Source organism: Oreochromis aureus, linkage group 7 (genome assembly GCF_013358895.1).
Source record: "Oreochromis aureus strain Israel breed Guangdong linkage group 7, ZZ_aureus, whole genome shotgun sequence".
NCBI classification, from domain to species: domain Eukaryota; kingdom Metazoa; phylum Chordata; class Actinopteri; order Cichliformes; family Cichlidae; genus Oreochromis; species Oreochromis aureus.
In genome coordinates, this window is record NC_052948.1 from 40,382,202 (window position 1) to 40,406,169 (window position 23,968).

At 39.6% G+C, this 23,968-nt stretch overlaps 2 protein-coding genes across 6 annotated transcripts in view; one reads left to right on the plus strand and one right to left on the minus strand.

The window, feature by feature from the left end:
• exd3 (exonuclease 3'-5' domain containing 3) overlaps positions 1-20,188 on the minus strand; it is a 44,896-nt gene extending 24,708 nt beyond the window's left edge. Inside the window, exons 1-20 of one of the 4 annotated variants that reach the window (XM_039615167.1) lie at positions 19,865-20,186; positions 18,279-18,368; positions 17,818-17,877; positions 13,484-13,548; positions 12,576-12,737; positions 12,117-12,302; positions 11,970-12,023; positions 11,703-11,842; positions 11,494-11,600; positions 11,332-11,405; positions 9,525-9,563; positions 9,263-9,429; positions 8,736-8,886; positions 8,366-8,564; positions 8,157-8,266; positions 7,862-8,045; positions 7,524-7,696; positions 6,104-6,322; positions 5,434-5,487; positions 5,192-5,323 (exon numbers count right to left, since the gene is read on the minus strand). In XM_039615167.1, the coding sequence (XP_039471101.1) occupies positions 5,192-5,323; positions 5,434-5,487; positions 6,104-6,322; positions 7,524-7,696; positions 7,862-8,045; positions 8,157-8,266; positions 8,366-8,564; positions 8,736-8,886; positions 9,263-9,429; positions 9,525-9,563; positions 11,332-11,405; positions 11,494-11,600; positions 11,703-11,842; positions 11,970-12,023; positions 12,117-12,302; positions 12,576-12,737; positions 13,484-13,548; positions 17,818-17,845 (2,244 nt within the window). In that variant the 5' untranslated portion in view covers positions 17,846-17,877; positions 18,279-18,368; positions 19,865-20,186. Of the gene's footprint in view, positions 1-4,420; positions 5,112-5,191; positions 5,324-5,433; positions 5,488-6,103; positions 6,323-7,523; positions 7,697-7,861; positions 8,046-8,156; positions 8,267-8,365; positions 8,565-8,735; positions 8,887-9,262; positions 9,430-9,524; positions 9,564-11,331; positions 11,406-11,493; positions 11,601-11,702; positions 11,843-11,969; positions 12,024-12,116; positions 12,303-12,575; positions 12,738-13,483; positions 13,549-17,817; positions 17,878-18,278; positions 18,369-19,864 lie in introns of those variants that run through there. The other 3 variants (XM_039615169.1, XM_039615168.1, XM_031758833.2) reach the window with 3 other exon arrangements.
• Positions 20,189-22,279: 2,091 nt separating this feature from the next.
• cdc37l1 (cell division cycle 37-like 1) overlaps positions 22,280-23,968 on the plus strand; it is a 12,743-nt gene continuing 11,054 nt past the window's right edge. Inside the window, exons 1-3 of one of the 2 annotated variants that reach the window (XM_039615309.1) lie at positions 22,289-22,421; positions 22,558-22,664; positions 23,724-23,968. The exon at positions 23,724-23,968 is cut by the window's right edge and continues 49 nt beyond it. In XM_039615309.1, the coding sequence (XP_039471243.1) occupies positions 22,560-22,664; positions 23,724-23,968 (350 nt within the window). In that variant the 5' untranslated portion in view covers positions 22,289-22,421; positions 22,558-22,559. Of the gene's footprint in view, positions 22,665-23,723 lie in introns of both variants that reach the window. The other variant, XM_031758806.2, reaches the window with a different exon arrangement.

The window sequence follows — 23,968 nt, forward strand, 5'->3', positions numbered from 1 at the left end:
TCTCATCTCTAGTCCCTCAAGGGGAGGGAGAGTGGGAAACAGCAGGACACACAAATACGACCCCTGTTTTGTCACCAGAGAGGAAGGCACATGCATAGAGATGCAGACGAGGAGAGCCAAGCATGAGAAACCAGTGCAGGTTTGCAAAAAAAATACGAGAAGGCACTCAGGTTTCATAGTATGATACTGTTCATATCCATGGGCATCTAAAAATTTCAGCTGCATGCAAGTTTGAAAAAGGGAATCTATTTCAGTAAAAACTATGTTGTTTGCTACTGGATTTTAACACCTATCATGTTTACATCCTGGCAGAGATTAACCCAGTTTCACTTGTACTCACATGTGCGTGCGCGTGCACACACACAGACACACACACAGCAAGTGAAGGTTAGCATTAAACGTGTCTCAACCTCTCACATTCCTCCTGCTTCTCAGCCTGCAGCTCTCTTTGTAGATCAAAGCAGAGACAACAAGTCTTTCTATTGCCGTGTAGTCCTCCCTCCTGTACCCCTCCTTTTCCTTCACTCTCTCTTCCTCTTGCTATTCCTCATTCAACACACACTTATCTCACTCAAACAACTTTGCTTTTTCTCACATTTCCTCAAATACATTTCAGCTTCAGTGTGTAATTTTAGCCTCCCTCTCCCTCTCTCCACAACCATATTATTCGCTATTTCTCAACTGCTTTCACTGCAGTTCCCTTTTTTGTCTCTCATCTTTTTACCTCACCACCATCACCTCTGTTCTCACTTCTCTATCGCCTTCCCTCCCTCTCCTTTTCCTGTCCGTAACCCCCCTCATATTTCTCCCACCCCTCCCTCTCACAGTGCAGCGGTTCCTGTTGCTCTTGTTTTCACTTCCCCAGTCATCTGGTGCGTGGGAACCAGCGTTTCAGCTGCAACAGTGTCTACGCCTGAGTCTGAGTGTGAGCGCATCTGTGACCAAGTCTTGCTGTTTGTGTTCGAAGGTGCTGAGGTGACTGTGTGCACGCAGCAGTCATAATATGTGTTTGTTGGTTTGGGGTTTCAAATCTGCATTACCCAATATATATGTGAGTGTGTGTGTAGCTGGTTTCACATCTACATCTGAGCTAATCTCTGCTATCTGAACATATCTGTAATAGGCCAGTGTGGGCCATCTCATGGAGGCCTAGCGGAAGTGTGTGTGTGTGTGTGTGTGTGTGTGTGTGTGTGTGTGTGTGTGTGTGTGTGTGTGCGCGTGTGTGTGTTTGAATAGAAAGTATAGATAGAGCAGGAATTAGTGGTGGGAGTTGGATAGAGCTAAGTAGGGAAACTGCAATGGAGCAACCACTAGCTTTACCATCAAAGGAATATCCTTGCTGAAGATTCTAATTAGGGACTATGGACAGTTCATTTCTGTGATATCTGTTAACATTTTATAACAGTAAATATTTTTGAAGAAACAGAACATTGAAACCGACCTGTATAACTTGCTTTACTGCCAATGTTATTTTAATTATTGCCATATTTTGATTATATTAAATATCTATGAAAATGTATTACTGTAATGTATATTTAAACCAGTATATTTATAACATAGCCCTGCATCAGACAGGCAACTTGTCCAGGGTGTACCACATCTCTCATCCTTTGACAGCTGGGACAGGCTCCAGCCCCCCCCAATGATTCTGAATAGGATAAGTGGAGGAAAATGGATGGTTGGGTTTTGACAACATTAACATTCTGTACTAAAGCTGAAAATAATTTTATGTTTTTTGGAGCTCTCACAGTGCAATTAAAATCATTTCAGTGTTAATGGTTTAAATGTGCTTGCTTGCCTTTGGAGAAAGATATTCACCTCATATTAAGCACAGTAAGCTAAATAAATCAAACTTAAATTCCAGGTAGATTTGTTTAGAAATGTGATACAGAATGCAGATGAAAGTAAAAGGAAATTGCATATTAACAAAAAAAAAGGTCTCTATAAAGTGTTCATTTTATTTCACTTAATCATTTATTTTGTATGAGGTTTCAGGGACTGATGCCATATCCCACAGAGCAGAGACGGATTAAAATCTCCCAACAGCAGATGGGTCTTTATATAAATACAAGGCATTGCCTTGTTTACCCAAAGAATATGTATTAATACTGCCTGAATAAGGAACAAACTCTCAGTTTCTGAAGCCAGGTTTTTCAGTCACACGGAAGATAAACCACTTCCATATGAATCCCTCAAACACCATACACGACATTTTAAATACATTTTTAAAAACATGAAGTAGTATTTTTTCAATTGCACAACTATGCAGAAAAGTAAAAACATGATGCCCTTCTCTATCTTGCGTTCTCTCTTGGGGTCAAATTCCTATGCTTCTAAAATCTGTGTGGCCTATTGATACACAGAAACAAACATTAACCCTTCCCCTTCCCCTACACTTTACATATGCATGCCTACACGAGTCTGCGCTTAACCTGTTGTGTGTGTGTGATTTACTTCTCTTTCCTCATGACATTCAGCAGTAGTGTATGTGATTGAGGGAGGAACACATAGACAAAAAGGGAGAGAAACTAAGCCATCCATTGCTAATTTGATAGCTTTACAATCAGATAACAAAGAGGTTAACTTTGCCTGGGTGGGCTGTTGTGGAGCCCCAGGGTGAAACTCTCTGTTGCTCTCTGCCACACACACACACACACACACACACCCCTACAATATTTTACAATTTAAACAGAGGTCAACAAAACTTTAGTACAAACAACTTACTGAAATGTATCATTAATCTTCAATATCATTTAATCAAACAATGAAAAGGAATATAGTCGACCCCCGGGATTTGCAGTGGTTAGTGGCCACAACCGCAAATACTTGAGACCCCCTTTATAACTGCCTATTTTAATAGTTCAAACACCAAATACACCTTAAACTGTCATCCAAAAACACTTTAAAATCATTTCAAAGTCAAATTAGATTAAAAACGAGAGACAAAGACACACAAAGTACACAAATACGCAGTGAAACACTTGAACAGCAGGAGTCTACGCGGTGAACTGGCAGAGATGCGGGCTCCTGCAAATAATTTTGATCTATGGAAAAATCTGTGAAGACTGAACTGTGAATGGTTTGGGGTTCGACTGTATTATATTTGAGCAATATTACTTTAGATAATAATAATAATTCTGAAAATTTATTTTAATAAGATAACATTGGTCAGTCTGTTTTAAGTTTATTCTTTTAAAACATATTCTAAAAGTGGCAGTGGGAGAGACGGAAGTGGTTGAAAGAGCTTTTCATTGAATGAACTAATAAAAAAGCTCTGTGCCAGAGATGTAACTAGTTATGTGGGAAAAATGTAATCATTTAAATATGCTATTCAGCATTTATATGGCATGTATTGGAGTGACTTCTTTGAAGTTGTGTAGGAAGTGTGTACTAAGTAAAGGATGTAGATGGATGACTATTTAGCCAATGGTCAGTTGCTGCTTTTTTGGGTATGTGTGATCCTCATTATATCATCAGGACAGGAGGTAGCAGCAAGGTGGTCAAAAAAAAAAAGGAAAAAAAAAGGAATGCAGCTGATGGTGTCTTGACAAATTTGACCCCCACCCCCACCCCATCACCCCCTCCTAGAAGAACGCTAGAACACCCAAGTTTTCAACTATACTGATTCCACTCCCAGTCACGAACACACACAGCCGGCATGGCACATAGTCGCTCTAAAACAGCCACCCACAGAGATATCTGTAGGTCAGGTACTATAAATCAGACTGTTATTGATGCAGTGTAACTGTTTTAACATATTTTCCACAAGCATGGTAAAATACGGATCTGAATAATAAACATGAGCTGCTACTTTAGTATTACTTATGGATACACACAGGTTTGTTAGGAAGCAGATAATTATTCAGCTTTATTCCTTCTGCAGTTAAATTCCTTTACTTTCTATTTTCCATGTTTTTAAATCAAGTCTTCATCTTAAAGCTACTTCTCATCCATTGTGTTATGGTGAATTTTCTTAGTGAGCCACTGCATGTTTGACTCTCCTTTTCCCTATCCATTAGTTTTTGCATCTTTTATACATCTTCCCCCATCTCCCAACAGTGGCACTGGTCAAGGCTGTGGTGGCAGCAAGCTAAACAATGAAACACAGACATCCCACTTCCTCACAACATCTTCCAGCCCCTGCTGAGGAATTCCCAGACCAGATGGGATATGCAATCCCATTCGGAGTCTCCTGGGTCTGCCCCAGGGTCTGCCCCCATTTGGACATGCTGAGAATACCTCCACAAAGAGGGAGTCAGGCTCAGGAGGGATAATAATTAGATACTCTGGATGCTCTAAAATGGCTACTTTGAACATAAAGGTAACGTGGATCGACTTCACCCTCCTCCTCCTTTTACTAAAGATGACCTTAGATTTACTGCTAAATACATTTGTTTAGCCTCCCTGCTACTACTACAACACCCACACACACCCTACACCAATCAGCTTGTTAATATCTTTCATCATAAAATCAGTCATGAAGAAAACCACAAAATACAGTGAGGTAAGGCCTCTCCCTGTTGACTCCTGTGTGTGTGTGCGTGTGTGTGTGTGTGCGTGTGTGTGTGTGTGTGTGTGTGTGTGTGTGTGTTGGGGTGGGGTGGGGTGAGAGGTGAGAGGTGAGCCAAACTCTGTGTGATTTTTTGCACAGCTTAACCACAAGTGCAAGTCTCTTTTCCATCTCCAACATAAGGAACATAAGAATGCTCAACATCTTCCCATGCTGTCAGCACTTTATTTCCTTGTAGCCGTGCCAGTAAAGAGTTCAAAAATGCTTCCACTTTCTTTCTGTCTTAAACATACCACCTTTACCACAAGCTTTTTTCCTTTGAATTCAACTACGTTACTAAAGCAGAAGCTTTAAAAAAAATTAAGAAATTCTTCCACTCATGATATTTCTCACTAAAATAATAACTTTCATTCTTGTGTTTCTCTTGATTAAAGTTGTGTATAAGCTAAAGGTAACTAGTAATGACCAAGAAATAATATTAATATTTTGGACTAACTGTTGAATTACACAGATTTTATCTGTATCCAACTCTGCATCAAGTCATGTATTATTTTCTTCATTTGTCTGTTGTGAACTTTTCGTCCCTGCAGACATCTTCACTCTATCCACAAAAAGATCATGAAAATCACGTACAACTGTGTAGCACACGGCATAAACAAATATTTTCATACACAGAAATACCTGACAACGGCTGAATATATCGCTGGGAGTGGGCTGGACGTTAAAGTGTTTGAGAACTCGAACCGCCTGGTCTCTGGCCTTTTCTGAGCAGTCTAGGGAGAGACAGCGACCCTCCGCCACCTGGGAACGCAACTGTACAGGAAGATACAGACAAACTATGTGTACCAGGAAACAAGTCAGACACACAAATGCATGAAAATTGCTTAAATTTTAGATTTGTTCTTGAGTTCATGTGTACTTACAGTTTGGAATGGTTGTCCACATGTAAGTATGACACGGCCTTCAGCCTGCGCTAACTGAAACACAACAAATTCACACAAGAACAAAAGAGTACAATAAATGTATGCGGTAATGACACTCATGCTTATTTAAGTTGTTGAAATGTACTTTGGTACATAAAATTCTGAAAACATGATGGTATGTTTTTATATGGTAATATAGGTTGTGAAGACGCTACGGTACAGTAATTTGTGGCCTAGTAGAAGCAAGGCCAGGTGTAGGAACAGGTCTGCTCTAATTTGTGCAGATATTTAGGATTTGAGCTGATGACCAGGAAAATGTTATGAATAGTTAAAAGCAATCAGTTCTTTCTAATACCATTTGAATAAAATTCATTCCTTTTCTGGGCTTCAGCAGTGAAGTTGCTGTGACGCGAGTCAAGCTCGTATTTTTAGGATCATTAAGGCTGACATCAATACCATTAATAACATCACAATATAGCAGCGTAAGTATGTGCAACATTCTTTGGAATGAGGTCATTCATTCAATTTATTTTTGATATGAATAAATGGGGTATGGAAAAAGTGAAAATTAAATGGTAACGGCACTGATTACCAAATATCTGATATTGTGACATCCTAAGTGCTTTTTCTGTGGAAAATGTGAATATTTAGAAAAACTAGCAGGACTAACCTTAGCTGCAACCCTGTGATCATCAGTGTTCTCCAACATGACCACGTCAACTCCTAAACACCGCAGGTATCTTCCGAGTCCCTGCAGCATGTTGTCACACACCACCCGCAACTGCTGAGGGGGTAGCGGTGGGGAATCTTCTGAAGGCTTCTCACCATACAAGACGCCTTTCTCTGGATCTGAACGAGAGGGGCTGACCCTTTGAGCCCCCTGACATTCCTAAATGGACAGAGACAATAATGTGATACTTAACCGATCCCCACAGGGGGATTTTCTTTTCACTTGCACCACAGTTCAGGGAGGCCATAGCACTGGTTGAGCTTTAAATCTGCACCCCTGGAGCTGCTAGGAACTGCTGAAGTGTCCTTGTCAATTACTTATTGTCCCTCCTTACAGGCTGAAGGCTCAAAAGTTGGGTTTTCAGTAAGAGGTTTTAGCATTTACATGTAACATGAAAATGTATCACAGGAGAACGAATAGGTAAATTAACAGATTCTGCTTTACATGTAAATAGGTTGGTTGCTGTCTATGAAGCGGAACCAACACCTACAGTAATCCTGCTGGTGACTGCAATCATGTTTCTGCATGAAATTCTGCCTTATTAAAAAGACAAAAAGACTAACTGAATACATACTCTTTGCTTCAAGTATTAAAATGCCACTCTGATGCAAAGATCCTCTATAAGGGAACTGTTTACTAGGTCCCTTGTTTGGTTTTCGTCTCAACAACACTGATAATTGTTAATTGCATTCAGAGTAGAATTCCAACATGTCCAGGTTGAGTATTAGGTTATGAAACCTACCAAAAACAAATAAAAGTAAAATATGAATGAAGCAGGTCAAGTATAATAATGAACTTTTGTGAAATAGGGGGATAAATATTTAAAACTGAACTCTTGAAATAACTATAAAGATAAAACAAATTTCAAATTTCTCTACCTCTTAGACCAGCAAGCACAGTTACTACATGTTTCATCAAGTCAACTCATGAGGGAAAAAAAATCTATATAATGTTGTGGCTCAGGTGGTAAAGTATATGTTTTCTTAACGTAAGATAAGAAGTTTAACTCGAAAATTGCTCATCTTATCACTCATGGTAGTGACTTTTATTTCTCTACTTTTTGTTCTCCCCCGTCTGAAATGAGTTCAGCGTCTTTGGTTGACTATTGCACACACACACACACACACACACACACACACTGGTCTGAATGCTGCAGAGTTACTGCAACAGCCAGTTCCGCTCCTGTTAATAATGTCTAATAACGATGTCAATAAATCAAACAGCTGAATATGCATAGTTTATTAGCTATACCAACTCACACACGCAGACACAGACACAGACAAACACACCTTTCTACCTACCTATCTAGATATAGATATAAAGATGTATAAAAAAGAAGAAAAGGCAACTGATCCCTGACCTCTTTCTCAAGGGTCTGTTTTGTTTGCTTGCCCTTTTTCTCCTTCAGCTTCTTGTCTCTGCTCATCTCCGATTGGCTTGAAGATATGCTGCGCAGGTCATCAGGCAGCCCAAAAGATGCTGGGTTGCGGGAGAGGACAGAGTACACTTCCAGCAAACAGTAGGCATCTGCCACTAAAAGATGTTAAGAAGCAAGAGAAAAAGAGGGGAAGAAGGGGGGATTTATTGGTTTGCAGTTCATCAGGGGATAACAAAATAATCTCTGATATTCTATAGAGAAGAGAGCAGCGACCATCTGTCTCTCTGTCATTGTCTGTCTGTGCGTGCACAATACCTTACCTGCATATCTAATTTGGCTGATGCGTAGAGGCCGCTTCTCCCAGTTGGACATCTGCTCTGTCTTGTCCAGGGGCCTTCCCAGGACCTGTTGTACCAACAGACTGAGGCCCTTTTCTGCACAGTCCTCTCCCACCAGTACCTCTTTAGGGCCATTATGAGTCCGGCTGAGTGCACTATGTTGAATCTACATTACAAATTACAGACATAAAATAGCATCTGTATTTATTTTAAACAGTGCAGGACTTCATTTAGAAACTCCGTTATATTAAGTTATGGAAATGAAAGGAAAGATTACTTTTTTATGTATACTTAGAAGATCAAGCATCCCCTCCATTTTCAGTGGGTCTTCTTGTAACTGGGGCCAGGTGGCCAACAGACACTTAAGATCACCGGCCATACCATATCCTGAATTGCGATAAAAGGAGAAATGTAGGAGACCAAAATATGTAAGAAGAAAAAAAAAAAAGGCCAATGACTTGGATATAACACTGAATCCTTCCTAACCTAGTTTAAGGACACTTTGTTGGGAGAACAAGCTCCTAATGAAACGAATTGTTTCTGGGTGCTCACAGAATCTCCTAGCATAGAGGTCTACTAGGAAAACCTGATCAGAAACTGCAAGTTGTATCAGGGCCACTTGCTGAGTTGAGATACAGCCAAATGTTGGCTGCCACTCCATGTCGACTCCGACTACAACGCCTTCCTAAGAAAGGACAGATAGCAGAACACAGGAGAGAAAGTTGAATAATACATGACTGCAAATAAAGACTTTCATTAATCATCCTAATCAACCATAGATCATTGACAATTAGTTACACAAATCCTCTTCAAAAAGATGATCACTTTTCCCATCATGCTGTTTAATCCTCTGTACCTTGAGCACAATGCTTTGACATCTCTCGAGAGCTTCTGGTGTGTCCACAAAGTGCACCTTGTCTTTGGTAAGTGGCACTTGGTAGAATTTCTCACAGTGAGACTGAGCTGACTCCCACTCAGTTTCTGCAGTATCACTCAGAGATATCTGTCTGAGCAGAGGTGAGAAACGTGTGTTTTTTATGAATGTGCACATAAGAGACTGTGTGCTCCATAATGGCAAACTGATAACCAAATAGGAGGAAAAAAAGAGACTAAAACAATGCATTAGGTGTTATGAATCAGTCGAGTGTATCAGCGAAATATGTAAATAGTGAAAAAGAACCGAGTGAGTACAAAAGCTTTGTTTATAAGACCGCATTGAGCAGCTGTTGCAAAAGCAGCATGAAATCACTAAGTAATATGTGAGAAACAGGATGTGGAGAAGAAAAATTAGAGTCCATATTTCCCTTTATATAAAAAAATACAGCTTGTACATACCACAATTTGCGTAACAGAAGATGTTTATACATGTTCTGGCCAACTTACTGTAGAGCACGTGGTAGACTCTGCTGGGTTTCCCATACTCCATAGGGAAGTCGATATCTGGGGATGTTGTATCTCAGTGACCACTGGGAGGCTTTCCGAAGACAAGAGTACCTCACCAACATCTCCACCAAGTGGATCTGCAGCTCAAGGTCATCTGCCACTACATACTATACATACACAGCAATAAACTTAATGCATACAAAACATAGCGCCATACAGATTTAGGCTTCATCAAGTCACATATAAACACATACAAACCCACCTGTACATGATCAATCCAGTTCTCTTCAGTCATGCCTTTCTATGAAGAAAAAATATACAAAATGCTATTTTTAATAATTCTTCATTACAATTTTTAATCTACAATGTGAGGAGAATTTACCAGCTAAACAATAGGGTACTGCTAAACTGAAAATTCGATAATAATAATATCCGATCGTATTGTCTACTAGTCCTCAGTCTACATTTTCATCCTCTGCAAGCAGTGTCAGTTAAAGTGACAGTAAGACTTAATTATCTTCTCTATCTTATCGAGACAAATCATTTCTTCTCTTAAGCACAGACGTGGGTTTCAAAATCTTTTAGTAAACTTTATATTTCCCCTTTTGTGCATTTATGTCACACAATTAGATTTGACACTGAGATCTCTTACCACATTCTGCTTTTTTGTTTAAACTGCACTTTGAACTGCTACTTCACAAAAAATAATACACACAGTCAAGTGAAAAAATAAGTTCTATTGACTAAGTATACCCATTGATTCTATAGCTTGCAGAACAAACTTTAGCAGCATTAACTTGAAGTAATTGTTTTCTGTATGACTTTATCACTCTCTCACATCATTGTGGAGGAATGTGGCCCAATCTTCCTTACAACATTGCTTTAGCTCATTGAGTTTTGCAGGCAGTTGTTTATGCACAGCTCTCTTAATGTCCTGCCGCAGCATTTCAAGCAGACTGAGGTTTGGACTTTGACTGGGCCATTGCAACACATTGAATCTTTTCTTTTTCAGCCATGTTGTTGTATATTTGCTGCTGTGATTGGGATCATTGACCTGTTGCATGAAGTAATTTCAGCCCAGCTTTAGCTGTCAGACAGATGGCCTCACATTTGACTTAGAACACTTTGTTATACCAAGGAGTTCATGGCTGACTCAGTAACTGCAAGGCACCGAAGTCCTGTAGCTGCAAAACAAATCTCTCCACTACTGTGCTTGACAGTTGGTATGAGCTGTTTGTGCATTGCTTAGTTTTCACCAAACATGGAGCCGTGCATTATGATCAAGCATCTCCACTTTGGTTCCATTTGTCTAAGTACATTGTCCCAGAAGACTTGTGGTTTGTCCAGATGCAACTTTCGAATCTAAGCCTTGCTGTCACGTTCTTTTTAGAGGGAAGACGCTTCAGTTCTACTACTTCAGTTCTTCACATGCTAACTGAAGCTATAGATTCTAAGAGAGCTAGGTCCTGGAATTTCTCTGAGCATTGCACAGTCTGACCATGGAGTGAAATTTGCTGGGACATGGACTGCTGGGAAGATTATGGCACTGTGTTAATACACAGCTGAACGCTCCAGACCAGCAAACTGTCAAATCAATCAACTGTATTTGATTAGCAGAACCTGGCTGCTACATCACCTTTTAAGTTCCTATGAAAGTAGTAAGAGTGGACTGCATAGAATTTCGTGAAAATTCACATAGCTGTATATCACTACATAAAAACTAAAGCACAGCTCACTGAACTGTAAGTTAGCAGAGAAACTCATGAGCTTGTTAAACACACTGATCACATTTATCCCCCTCCTAATGAGTTTAGAGTTTGTTTAATGTTTTGTAAAGCGTCCTCGAGTTTCTTGAAAAGTTTTTTGTTTGTTTTTTACTGGCAAAAAACCAAACATGTCAGAAAGACATTTTTTGGAAAACAAACAAAAAATGATATCTGTCTTCCATTTTCATTGGTTTACTTTACTCTAAACGGTTTAGCTAAAGAACTAAAGGTGAATGCTGATGACAACACATATAATAAAATAATGACGTTGAAATAAAACTGAACGTCTGCTCCATCACTTACATCCACAAACCTCTTGTACATGAGGAAACGCAGAGAGTCTAGTCTCCTCTTGTGCAGTGCATTGGGACACAGTCCTGCACCAAAAAGACAAGGTCACTACAATTTCTGCCCGAGACATCCACCTGCAATATGCATGAACGAAACATGCACCCAGTCATCCACCTTTATCGATCTTGAATTTCTCCATGAGTCGCAGGACGTGTTTGGTGAGCATTTTTGGTTGGATCTGTTCCATCCGTTGTTTGGTCAGATTGAGGCGAGGGAACTGACTGTGGAAACATGCGTACCCACACAGTTACACAACTTTTTTCTTTTTCTTTTAAGGCTCTGCATGTCGACACCTGTATCAAGTTCACATACATGTACCATACCTGTTTAGCTCTGCCACACAGAAGCTGGGGTGACACCAAGAGTCTAGAAGTTTAACCAATCGTTCCTCTAGATGACTGTAGCCTGAGACAAAGGACACGGCCACCGACATCTTATCCTGCACGATTAGTGGTACACACATCTGCAGAATAACATTGGAGATGAAAATTTAGGAAGTTGGATAGAGATTTAATAGTGAGTTTATATAGAAGACATTTGATGGTTAATTAATAATTAAATACAAGGACTACAAAGACTGGATATCTCACCTCCTCCATATTTAACTCTTCCTGTAAATTCAGCTTAATACTGAGCGTTGCTGCCTGGGGGGGGGGTACATTTCACTTTCTATTATTTTATTTTCTCTTAAATATTTCTGCAATAACAATAATAATATCATGAAATCATGCACCCACCTCTTTGTAGCAGTTGAGAGCATGCAACCCAGTAATGTGCAATCGGAGTATGGCTGGATCCAGTGAATTGAGTTGGTAGATGTTTATGAGACTGTCTACAAAGTTTGGCTGGGTATCTGTTAGCAAGTTGAGAGCACGCCGTTGGAGTGCCACTGCTTGCTGTTCCGACACTGAACTCAGATTGACCTGTATGAAGAACACAAACCCCCAATCCAAAATAGAAATCAAAAATACCCTTTTAAAACACTAAAGAATACTACACTACTATAGAGGTGTTTATGAGAAGGTTCGTTTGTCTGCACTAATAAAATGAATTGCTCAGGTATTCATTTTCAAATGTCTCAATGATGGCACAACTGTAAAGTCAGCAAGTCTTTGTGTACAGTTCAAAATCACAAAAGGATGAAAAAGTCAGACTGCTAACCACATCAGAAGGTTTGTAACTGCTTGCCTATCTACCTGAGGATGTTCCTTAATCCATGTCTGGAATTCCATGAGTATGTGATGGCCAAGGGTGTGGCTCCGACCTTTCTGTTTGCCCGGACAGCTCTCCAGGATTGTTAGTAAGGCCTCCAGAGGCTCAGACAGCTTTGAAAATCCCTGGAGGGCTGCCAAATGTAGCTGTGGGTGGACAGAGGAGAAGGGAGTGGTAAAACTATAATAGAGGAGAAGGTTGAATGAATGTATAAAACATTAAAGTGTGATGGTAGATTATTTTGAATCAAAACCTCATGGACAACTCCGAGCACTTGCTTACTCTGTTTTATTACTATGACTTTAAAGTGGATTTTTCAAAAATGTTTTCGTAATTATAAAAAGGAGAATCGCTGCTTTTAATTGTACCCTTAAGGCCAAAGTGTTACACTCAAGTTAGAGTTAGAAAATGTCTTCACTCCTTCAGTGTTTTGACACATTTTGTGTAAAAAGTTAAAAAAAAAAAAAAAAAGCACGAGCACCTACACGAGAAAATAATATATGAGTGACAAATCCAGGCTCTGTTTTAATTTGCAAACCAGATGTTAAGCACTCAATATCCTACTCACACAGATCTCAAGTTCATTCAGAGCAACACAAATTCCTTCCTACTGACAGGCAGTCTGGTTTCCTCATTAACACACACACACACACACACACACACACACACACACACACACACACACACACACACACACACACACACACACACACACACACACACTGGTGAGCTTCATTTAAGGATTCAGGGTTCTCTCTCACTTGTTCCTTCCTGTGCAAGTGCTTCATACAGACACACAAAAGCTCCATCCTGCTACCTTTGTAAACACATACACACACACACTCAGTATTGCATATATGGACCTGACACACGCTGTGAAAGTGACTCTTACCATCTGCAGATCTTTCCGGTTCCACAGATCGAAGAGTTGGTCTCTCAGCATGGCAGGGTCAAGACCTGGGGGCATATCGCACACACAGGCACAGAGACAATGACACACACACACAGTGGGATTTCACTTTGACCTTTGACATGTTAAGGAATCGGAGGTAGAGTTATACTTATTTTAAACTAAAACTATTTCAATGGCTGTCTTTTTGGGGTATTATAAGAGCTCTTTTTGCGAAAACTGATCTGTTCAAAGATGCAAATCCTCTGAAAAAAAACCCAAAAAGCTACAAGGTGGCGCTATAAGTTTTGCACAGATTTAAAGCAATTTATATTGTTGACCCCCTCCCCAATTCTTGTAAATGAAAAGTTAAATTTGTTTGCCCAATCTTTTGAATTCTTATTTTCTGTCTCACATAATTCTTAACTTGGCAGTAATGCGATCCACTAGAAAATACTGTTACAAGAGGCATAGCAGAGCAGCCATAACGTCAAACATTATTTCTTTAACAGGCACAGCAGAGCAGCCATAACATCGGATTAATAGCTGAGGCTGGTTGGACAGTAGGGGAACCGAGCATTAGCTCTGCATTCCAGCTGAACGTGCAGCCAAAATACTCCAGAGAAGACTCTCGAAGCACATTTTAGGAATGCCATGGTGGGTACGAGAGCTTGGAAACAAGAGAAGCTGTGAGCATGCATGTGTTTTTTACAATTTGTGTCTGCCTGTGCGTGTGCTCCACGGAGCATTCCCAAAAACTCCAGCTTCTTTCTCTGTCACTCATGCTGTGTGGCCTCCACTGTATCTGCCCTCACCGCCGCAACCCTTCTTCCTTCCCAGGGCTACTTTTCCTGTTCTCCTCTCCCTCCCTGCACCAGCCTCTCTTGATTTTGTCTCGGATTTCCCCAGGAAAAGGCTATGCGCTGGTCATGGTGTAAAAAATACAGCCTTCCTGATGCATAGCCTGGGAAAGCAGACCAAAAGACCTCTCCCTCCTCTCTCTGAGCTGGCCTCTTTCTTTGCTGCATCTCTCCTGGTGTGACACTTTTTGCCTATTATGTTCCCTGTTGAAGATGAATTTTACATTCATCTTCCTGCAGCGGTCCTTTTAGTAGAGCTTGTTTTTGTTTTCTTCCCCCAATCAATCAACATTTCCTTTCGATTCTTCAGCTTCTCTTAATAAATTCACCCTAAATTAGTGAATTTGCAATTCACTAAATTGCAGCAATACTCTTATAATAGTATTGCCTAATTTTATCTCACTTTTCTGTTGACTGTATTTGGATTTATTATTCATGAAAATGCTAGTTGCACTACATCAGTGTATTGCCATGATTTGATCCACAAAACGCAAACTTTACATTTGTATTAGATCATTTCTTAACATCTGTCAGTGTTTTTAATTTAATTCTACTTGACATTAAATTATATTCAGCTACTTGACAAAACTGCTTTTTTATTACCCACGGTGGCTTTGTATGAAATGGATTATGACATGCATAAAAAACAGCATCACAAAAGTCCACTTAACGGTTCTCAACATTTGAAAGGCCGCTGAGTTTCCTTTTCTGTTATGCACCCTGCCCGCGCTCATTCATCCTGCTGCTGAACATGCATAGGGTACGTGCACAGGGACTCACACAAACACCACAACCCACTTCAGTCTCACTGTTTGTATGAGAAGGGGAGAGAGGAGAGGAATGTTGAGCATGTAGCTTCTTTACACTCTTGGCTAGTGGATGAATGACAGAGCTAGAGGCTCCCCATTCATTATAACATAATAACCCTATCACCACATACAAATACAGAGACACATGCAGAGAACATGCACTCATTCACCCCTTAGAAGGTGACTCTTTTCCTTTCTTTTTTGTGAACGTGAGAAAATCTGAAATTTGGAGGAGAAATTATGCACTTTATCCAAGTGCATCTTTAGAATTTCTGTTTATATGCGGATAAAACAATATCAGTGAAAATTAGACAGTTTTAAATCCACAGACAAGTCTGACTGCATGTTGCCAAGCAGCTGCCAAAATAAAGGAAACACAAAGATCAAGTGTCTAAAAGGGGCATTTGGTGTCATTACAGCCACCAGAACAGTTTCAGTGTGACTTGGCAGTGGTTGCGCAAGTGGCTCAACTCCACTGGAAGGATGCCACAACATTCTTCGACAAGTACTTCTCTTCTTTTGAATTTTGTTGGAGGTGCTGGAAAAGGCTTTCAACAGGTGCTATTACAGAATGGTGGAATGGAGGAGAATACAAGCACTTGCAGAATTTGATGCTTATTAAACCCGTGTTTATATGTTAACTGCCTCTTCGTAATTGACCCACTACAAGCTGATTCCACCAAATATAGAGTGACACATGCCTAAAGGGTCTAAAAGGGGTAGACAAGTATAAGACCTTTACAAAAACAACAACAAAGGGCTTAATTCTGGAACTTAAAGAAGGAATTGGAAAAAATACAAGATGAGATAGATCGGGGTAAGACTACTTTGTTTCAAACAGGAAATGTTCAACATTTAGTTTTTTCCACGTGAATATGATTGTTTTCACCTATTTTGTGTCTATTTGTTTTGTATGTGTATTTACACTTTTAACTTACACGTTTGAAATAAAAATTTGATTAATTGATTGATAAGTAATTGCTGCAGAAGTCTTAAAAAGCTGTTGCTGATTTTTAGATTAAATCAACAAATGTGATATCTAAAAAATTGAAATTTGTTCTCCGGAGGTGATAATGTTCAGAAGAAAATATACTTGAACATATAGGATTGATGATAAAAAGCCAACCTGACTATAAGATCACAGATTTTTACTGGCTCAGACTGGGTCTTTGAGGAGTAGCTATGCACCTAAACACAATCAGTCCACGTCCACCAGGGGTGTCCAAGCCCTTTTAATTTGTGGGCCACATAAAGCCCAAACTGAAAGTAGTTACTTATGACCTACAAAAAACACCCGCAAATAGTTTCCTTTACTTAAGCATAAAGACATTTAACTCATATTGATGACACACCCAGAGATAACATAAGAAAAATAAGATATATTTCAACACTGTTATAAAGAAATGCATTTGCAGTAAATCAAAGAAACTCATCAGTACAGTTCACTTGGCTTGTTGTTTAAGAAACAATAGTAATTTTCTGTCTAGTGAAAAAGATCTAAGTTCATTCATAGAAAATTTACTGTTTTCAATTCAGGAATGTAATCCTGCAAAACTCTGTACATCATAGTGGGGGTGAAAATTAAGGAACTTTTCAGCTATTTAATGGAAAACAATAACTTACTTTGGTGTTTTACACGAGGACGTGGGCGATATTTTTATTAGTAAGGCAGCTGTGAAAATCTTAAAATGTTGCCCTCCTTTGAAATTTTCACATTTTCCAATTTGGTCAAATTTGACCCTTTTGGGGGTCTCCCCAATATGGGAAAATGTTTTAAAATATATGGAGGACTGGGTGAAATTTAAATTACCTACATCACCAAGACTGTGCCTATTGGGGGACAGAGGCAAGGTGCCACAGTTAGACAAAGCAGGCTTCAGAGTGTTAAACACTGGGCTTGTGATGTGTGTTCCTCTTATTTTAACACTTTGGAAAGAGCCTTGGACTCCAACCCTGACAATGTGGAAGGAGAAAATGACTGAAAATGCCACATGTGAGAAAATGCTGGGAAGATTGAGCAGCAACACAGAGACTCTAACAAAACAATGGGACAGTTTTTGTTTTTATAGGTCTACAGCATGATGACAATGTGAGATACAGTCTGAATTAAGAATTAAGGGTCTTGTGTGTGCAACAGTTTATTTATTATTTACAATTTTTTTTTTTTAATTATTTATAATTTTTTTTCCTCACCGAGTGTGGTTTTTGTTGTTTTGTGTTGTTATGTTATGTTTGTTTAAATGTTCAAAATAATAAAAACTTTAATTACAAAAAAGTTGACCCTTTTGGTGGACTGGTTCTGCCCTTTGGTCCGTATGTATTAAACAACAGGGTTGTCACAAAAACACAATAACTCTGCGTAAGCTTATTTGATAGAAGCTTTCCTGTTATTTGTGACCATCAGGTTTTTGAAAAAAAGTTATGCTTGAGCAAATGAAACTCAATTAACAAAAATGTTTGAAAAAATAAGTTTATTGCAATGCTGGTGATGTCTTGTTTTTTTTTAAAAAGCATTCCTCTCTTCCAAATGTACATGACACTGATGTTAATCAGCTGTGTGTTAGAGTCTTCATAGCCACCACCAAATCTACAGTTTAACTAAATTGACTTTTTTGTTTGGAAGAAACCTTAATAGGAGGTATCTGTGTAAGAAAACTATGGTACAAACCCGATGCCTCTGGAGTAGTATGGCTCATTTCTGTCTGCAGGATGAGGTGCCGCTATCACTCTGTAGGTGTAGAAATGGAGAACAACAAAACACATTGTTGAAATATCTCACTGTCACAATAAACGGATAGTTTTTTGGATAATGTGTGTGAACACGGCCATCTTTAGGCAAAGTTTTAATACTATAACGTGTGCTTTTTTTTGTTTGTTTGTTGAACCATTTATTAACTTGACCTATGAATCCTGTCTACAGAAGTTTTAGGCACTTTACTGGCAGCTTATTGCAAAATTACATAATTTGTTCACTTTTTTGTTTTTTAGCTGAATCTATGAAAAATTCCCTAGCCAGAAAAAATTGGCATCTCTCAACATGGTGTGCAGTGTGTCCCTAAAAAAAAGTCACATCCTCAAGAAATATGAAAAAAAAAAAAAAAAAAATCTAGCAAAGACATGACACAGGACCTGAGAGATGCATCTGATCCTTCAGTTGTTCACTTAAGTCATATAAGAAATCCCTCACTGGAAGAGTGGTTGTCAAGAAGTAATTCTTAACTGAGGGAAACAAGGAAGAAAGGCTGAATTACGCCAGTTCACACAAGAACTGGACTGAACATCAGTGGTGATAGATCTTATAGAGTGATGAATCCACATTTGAAATTTTTCGTTCAAATAGTTGTCAGTTTGTACGGATGCGGTGAGAACAGAGTACAACAGTGAGTGTCTACAGCAGGGGTGTTCAACTCCAGGGCTCAAGGGCTGGTGTCCTGCAGGTCTTCGATGTGTCCTTGATCCAACACAGCTGATTTAAATGGCTAAATTACCTTCTCAACATGTGTTGGAGTTCTCCAGAGGCCTGGTAATGAACTAATCATTTGATTCAGGTGTGTTGACCCAAGGTGATATCTAAAACCTGCAGGACACCGGCCCTCAAGGCCTGGAGTTGGAGACCCCTGGTCTACAGCCTTCTGTAAAACACAGTGGCAAATCCGTCACGGTTTGGGGCTGCATTTCAGCCAGTGGTGTTTTAATGCTTGGACAGAAAAGCACACAGTGGAAGACTATCAGTTATGGACTGGCCTCCCCAAAGCTCAACATGACTGAAGCAGTGTGAGATCATCTGGACTGAGAAGAGGAGCTTTGAATGTCCTTCAAAAAGCCTGGAGAACTATTCCTGAGGCTTGCCTAAGAAAGTTCAGGCTATGTTGAATAATAAAGGTTGTCAGACCAAATATGGACTTTCAAGGTTGTTAAGAATTATACAAACTCTTATTTTTTCACCCTTTTTTACTGTACATTCCCCCCTTTCTCCTAGAAAAATATTAAGATATTACTAGTGGCGAAAGAACTGCAGTACTGTACAGTACTACAGTACAAGTACTGCATTTTTATCCATTTGTCCTCAAATTAAAAAAAAATAAATCAAAATGTAATAAATACAACAGTACAACAAGGGAAACCTGTGGGAATTGCAGCCTGGGAAAGGGCAAGATGCCATTTGGCAGTGACAGTGAGTTTCATACTGAGGATGTTTTTTGTGGGCCTGAAAACCGGTTGTTTCTCCAATGTAAATATCTGCAGGCTCTAGAAGGGGCCTTTGGCACTGATACAGTCAGGGGCAGCAGCATCTATTTTAGACTACAGAGTATGAGAAACTAGATACGGCACCTGCAGTGGAGTCTTTTTTTTTTTTTTTTTTTTTTTTAAATTATCTTCTATCCCCACCTCCTGGTGACAGAAAGCACTCCAACTTCCTCTACACTTTCTCTTTAACAAACATGATCTTGTGTGACCCAGTCCAAAAAGCACACCCTCTGTAAGTATCTGTGTGAATGCTATTGTTAACCTCTAAGAGGTTTATTATCTAAAAAGGTCAATAAAAATCAAACGTGATGAAACTCAGTGTAAGCTAGCTAGCTACAGAATCTCAAAGCCAGGCTGTTACGCTGCTCTTCACCACACAGATAACCTTTATTTGTTAAAGCGTCGACAAGACACAAATGTTTATTCACAACAGTATAACGTTACGTTATCGACACGAATATACTCACCAGTTTTATACAGTTAGCGCACCTCAAGTAAGCCAGCTCGCTTGTAGCTTCGTGTTAATGCATTACAATCAGTGTGTTTGGTCCGCTTTTGGGCCAATTTCGCCCACAAGTTGGTCTTAGGCGGCGCTTCCTTTTAAACTATACATGCATTTGTTTTTTTTGGCCACATATTCACACACCATAACTGATAAATCATGCCAAAGCTCCAACTGCAAACCTGAATATGTAACAGCAGACTCTATATATACGGAGCTTACTTAAAACGGTACGAGTCCCATAGGTAATGCTGCCTGTAAACTGAAACTAGGGAGAAATATTTCACCACGACTATTCTTGCTCTATGTCTTTTCTGTGGGGGTCTGTCCTGCCAGTTTAAAGTACACTACCGCCACCGTCCGGTCACAGTACGCAAAGCATGAAAAATAATTAGGTTGATTAGTTTTTGTACGTTGCTGTTACATTTCTCAGATCACATTTAACACAAAAAAAAAGAATTAAAACTTTTTGTTCATCTTCCACATCATTAAGTGGCTTAGTTACACAATATAAGCATTTTTTCTTTTCATTTCTTTTTGCACAAATTTGATGCTTTGATCCATTCTTGCAAATGTCTATGCAAAACAGTCTGCTGTTTACTACATTTTTAAATTGCCCGTAACATGGCAATCAGAATAAGTAGGTAATATTTTTCCTTTTTCTAACCTGTGTAGTGACTTTTATGTTTTCTGTATCGCAGCAGCGTGGTCTGTCAACAAACTGGAGTAGAGAAGGTATAACAATATGAATCCTGTCCAATCTCTTGCAGTTAACCTTCCACATATATTAATGTGTAACTGCGCACTCTTGAAATTGCAGACATTTTCAATCACTGCCATTAATACTCCAGAAGATGCTACACACAATGACGCTGATTTGTTCTTTTCACTGACAAAGAGATACACTGAGGATTTTAGGGTTTCTTAATTGTTTAAACATTGAGGTTTGGTCATATATTTGTCGTTATACTGGTCACCAATATTACCTTGCATTAGTACATTGTACATCAGCTGTTTTTTTCACACATTTTCAGTCCAGTCCTTCTATTTGATCATCTATCTATAACAAACTTAGGAAAGAATCAATCTTAATTAGCATTTTGGGGGGGGGGTCTACAGTAAATTACGGTGGCCCTGAGAGGCCAAACGGACTGCAACTTAAGAAAACATCAGCAATAAAAAAAAAACGCTGCAAAAGCACACAAAACACAACAGAAATAGGAAAAACGACAACGGAAATAGGAAAGACAAAAACAGAAATAGGAAAAAACAGATTTCCAAAAGCACAAGGGAAGTGTTTCTGGGGAGACAATACCCGACGGACCAGGTGCAGGAACCAAAATATACTAAGAATTGCGCTGGGAGACACTTAAAAGAAGTGGAGGATCTATCGGTTTTGTCAGGAAAGAAAAGATGAGAGGTAAGTGTGTTAGCCTAACTATTAGCCTAAAAATCCGTCATCAGTATTATATGAATCATGATAAAACACGCCTACCATGTTTTGGGTTCCTGCAACTGGTCCGTCGGGTTATTGTCTCCCCAGAAACACTTCCCTTGTGCTTTTTCCTACCTCTGTTTTCGTTTTTCCTATTTCTGTTTTCTTTTTTCCTATTTCCCTTGTCGTTTTTCTTGTTCCGTTGCGTTTTTCTTATTGCTGGTGTTTTCTTAAGTTGCAGTCCGTTTGGCCTCTCAGGGTCATCCGTAGTAAATAGATAACACAGGATTTTCGCAAAATGATACCAAAGAGCTATTAGCTGAAAACGGCATATCTTGGCGTGGTATGCAGGGTGTCTTTAACAAATCTGAAGAAACTAGACAGCTGAAGGACAAAAAAAAATCTACCTACAGCAGACGAACAGGGGGGTCTTTGCAAATATTAACCTTTAAATTCATACAGTTCTAATGAACTTGTATTTCTATGTATGTTTACAAATATTTCAATAAATGACTGAACCTATTTCCAATTTTGCCAGGAAAATGTAAAGAAATGAGGGTACTAAATGTACTATTCAAAATTTACATTTTTTTCTTTGGTAGGGCGTAAGAAATACAAAAACTCAGCCAATATATTGAATAATATTTTTTCTCAATCACACAATCATTCCTTTCAAATTTATCCAAGCCTCTTTACAGTATCAATGACTTATTGAAGTTTGAATATTGAATAACTTTGATGTCAGAAATAATTGTGGAAACATCCAGATATGTCGTGACCATCTGTACAATTTCCCATTTAAAAAAAAATTGAGTTTCTAGTTAAGAGTAACTTACTTCTGCTATAAGAAAGCATCCTTGTAGCAGAATTTACTGGAACTCAACAGAATTCAGTAGAAAAACTTCTGAGTGCTTCACGTCATTAAAGTTGCTCCCCACGTGTCCCTTGCGTCATCACTTAAAAAAAATTAAGGACGTAGCCGGGACACGATAGTTGTTGTTGTTGTTGTTACACTATCATCCACAGGAGCAGGAGTGATTTTTTGATGCATCATATCCCCTTTTGTGTTCTGTTGGCTGTCACACAGGTATTGAGATCCCACATAAATCTCGTGAGGCGGCTGAATATAAAGAGCAACACTGTCTGTGGCTCCTCAAACACGGCTAGCATTAGCTAGCGGGTCTCACTGTCACAGCAGAGCTAACCAGCTAGTTGCTTAGCAGTTATGGAGTGGCTGGGCAACGCAGACTCACTTCACCACAGCGAAGAGCCCAGCAGTGAGCCACTTTCAACGGCCGTGGGCTTTAGTGGTCTTTACCCTCACCAAAAGGTAAGGCCTTACTTAAGTTATCTCATTCCAGAGGTGCTTAACGGCATGCTAACAAGCAGTACTGTTGGAGATAGCTGGAGTGTGCCAACTTATTATAGCATGTTGTAACATTTTCTTTTATTCTGTAGCACAGTTTCCACCCTACACAACAGCGGAATATTTTACCAGTTAGTTTAGTGTTAAATGTCAGTGTTCACGCTGCTAACCCGCAATTGTGCAATAACTATTCCACTTTAGCTCATGCTTATAGGGTAATCAGATTACTCGCTGCGTCATTATCTTGTCAGTACACCACTGAAATCAGGGTTGGGAAGAAATACCCCCTAGGTGGGATGGTTGATGGGATCAGAGGCCATAACGGGAAGTACCCCCCCTCCCGACTTGCGCGCAATGACAGCTGTGTGTGATTACTAGCTAGCAGAGAAGGCATGCGAGCACTGGTGAAGTGGAAACAAGCGTTTATTTATTTTTAACCCTCATGCTCCACCTTAAACTAAACGCAGCTTGACTGTGGTCCTGAAAGCTTAAAAGCTAATGAACTACATTTAGTGTGTGATGCAGAGTCATCCCTCAGTTTTTAGGTGATCACCTCATTTACCACTCGGAGTCATTTCATGGTAAATTGTAAATGGACTAGTTCTTATATAGCTCTACTTGAGCACTTAAAGAGCTTTATACAACTTGCTTCATTCACCCACACAAACACTAGTTTTGTACACCTAAGTGCCTTCTCTCTGCGCACACATTCATACTCCGATGAATCCATGGTAGAGCAACTTGGGGTTCGGTATCTTGCCATGCAGACTAGATCGAACCATCAACCCTCTGGTTAGTAGAAGAACTGTTCTACCTCCTGATCTACTGCCACCCCAGAAAAGATGTGTTCAGAATAACTTTCTCATGAATATGTTGCTAAATTTCAAACTTGGCATAAAGATTTTGGGCTTTGATTGAAGTGCACAACCTCTTAAATTTTATTCATTTATTCTATTGCTAACAAGTGCTAGCTGATTTTTTTTTTTAACAGTAGTCATTTGCTTTCCATTTACCTCAAACCAGCCAACATCATCAAACCTCTGTGACTGTCCCATGGCATCGCTATGCCAGAGTCAGCAGCGCTGTGTGAAGGCCTCGATCGTCTCAAGTTGGAGATTAGCTGAGGCGCAGGATCAGTTATGCTCTTTAGGAGTCCACAGCTCTGAGTCGCTGGAGCAAGAGCGTGCTCGGACTCAGGCCTGCCCCACAGAGCTCACGCACAATGAGGAGGAGTGGCGCCGCAAGGAGAGCATGCTGAGAGTTCAGGA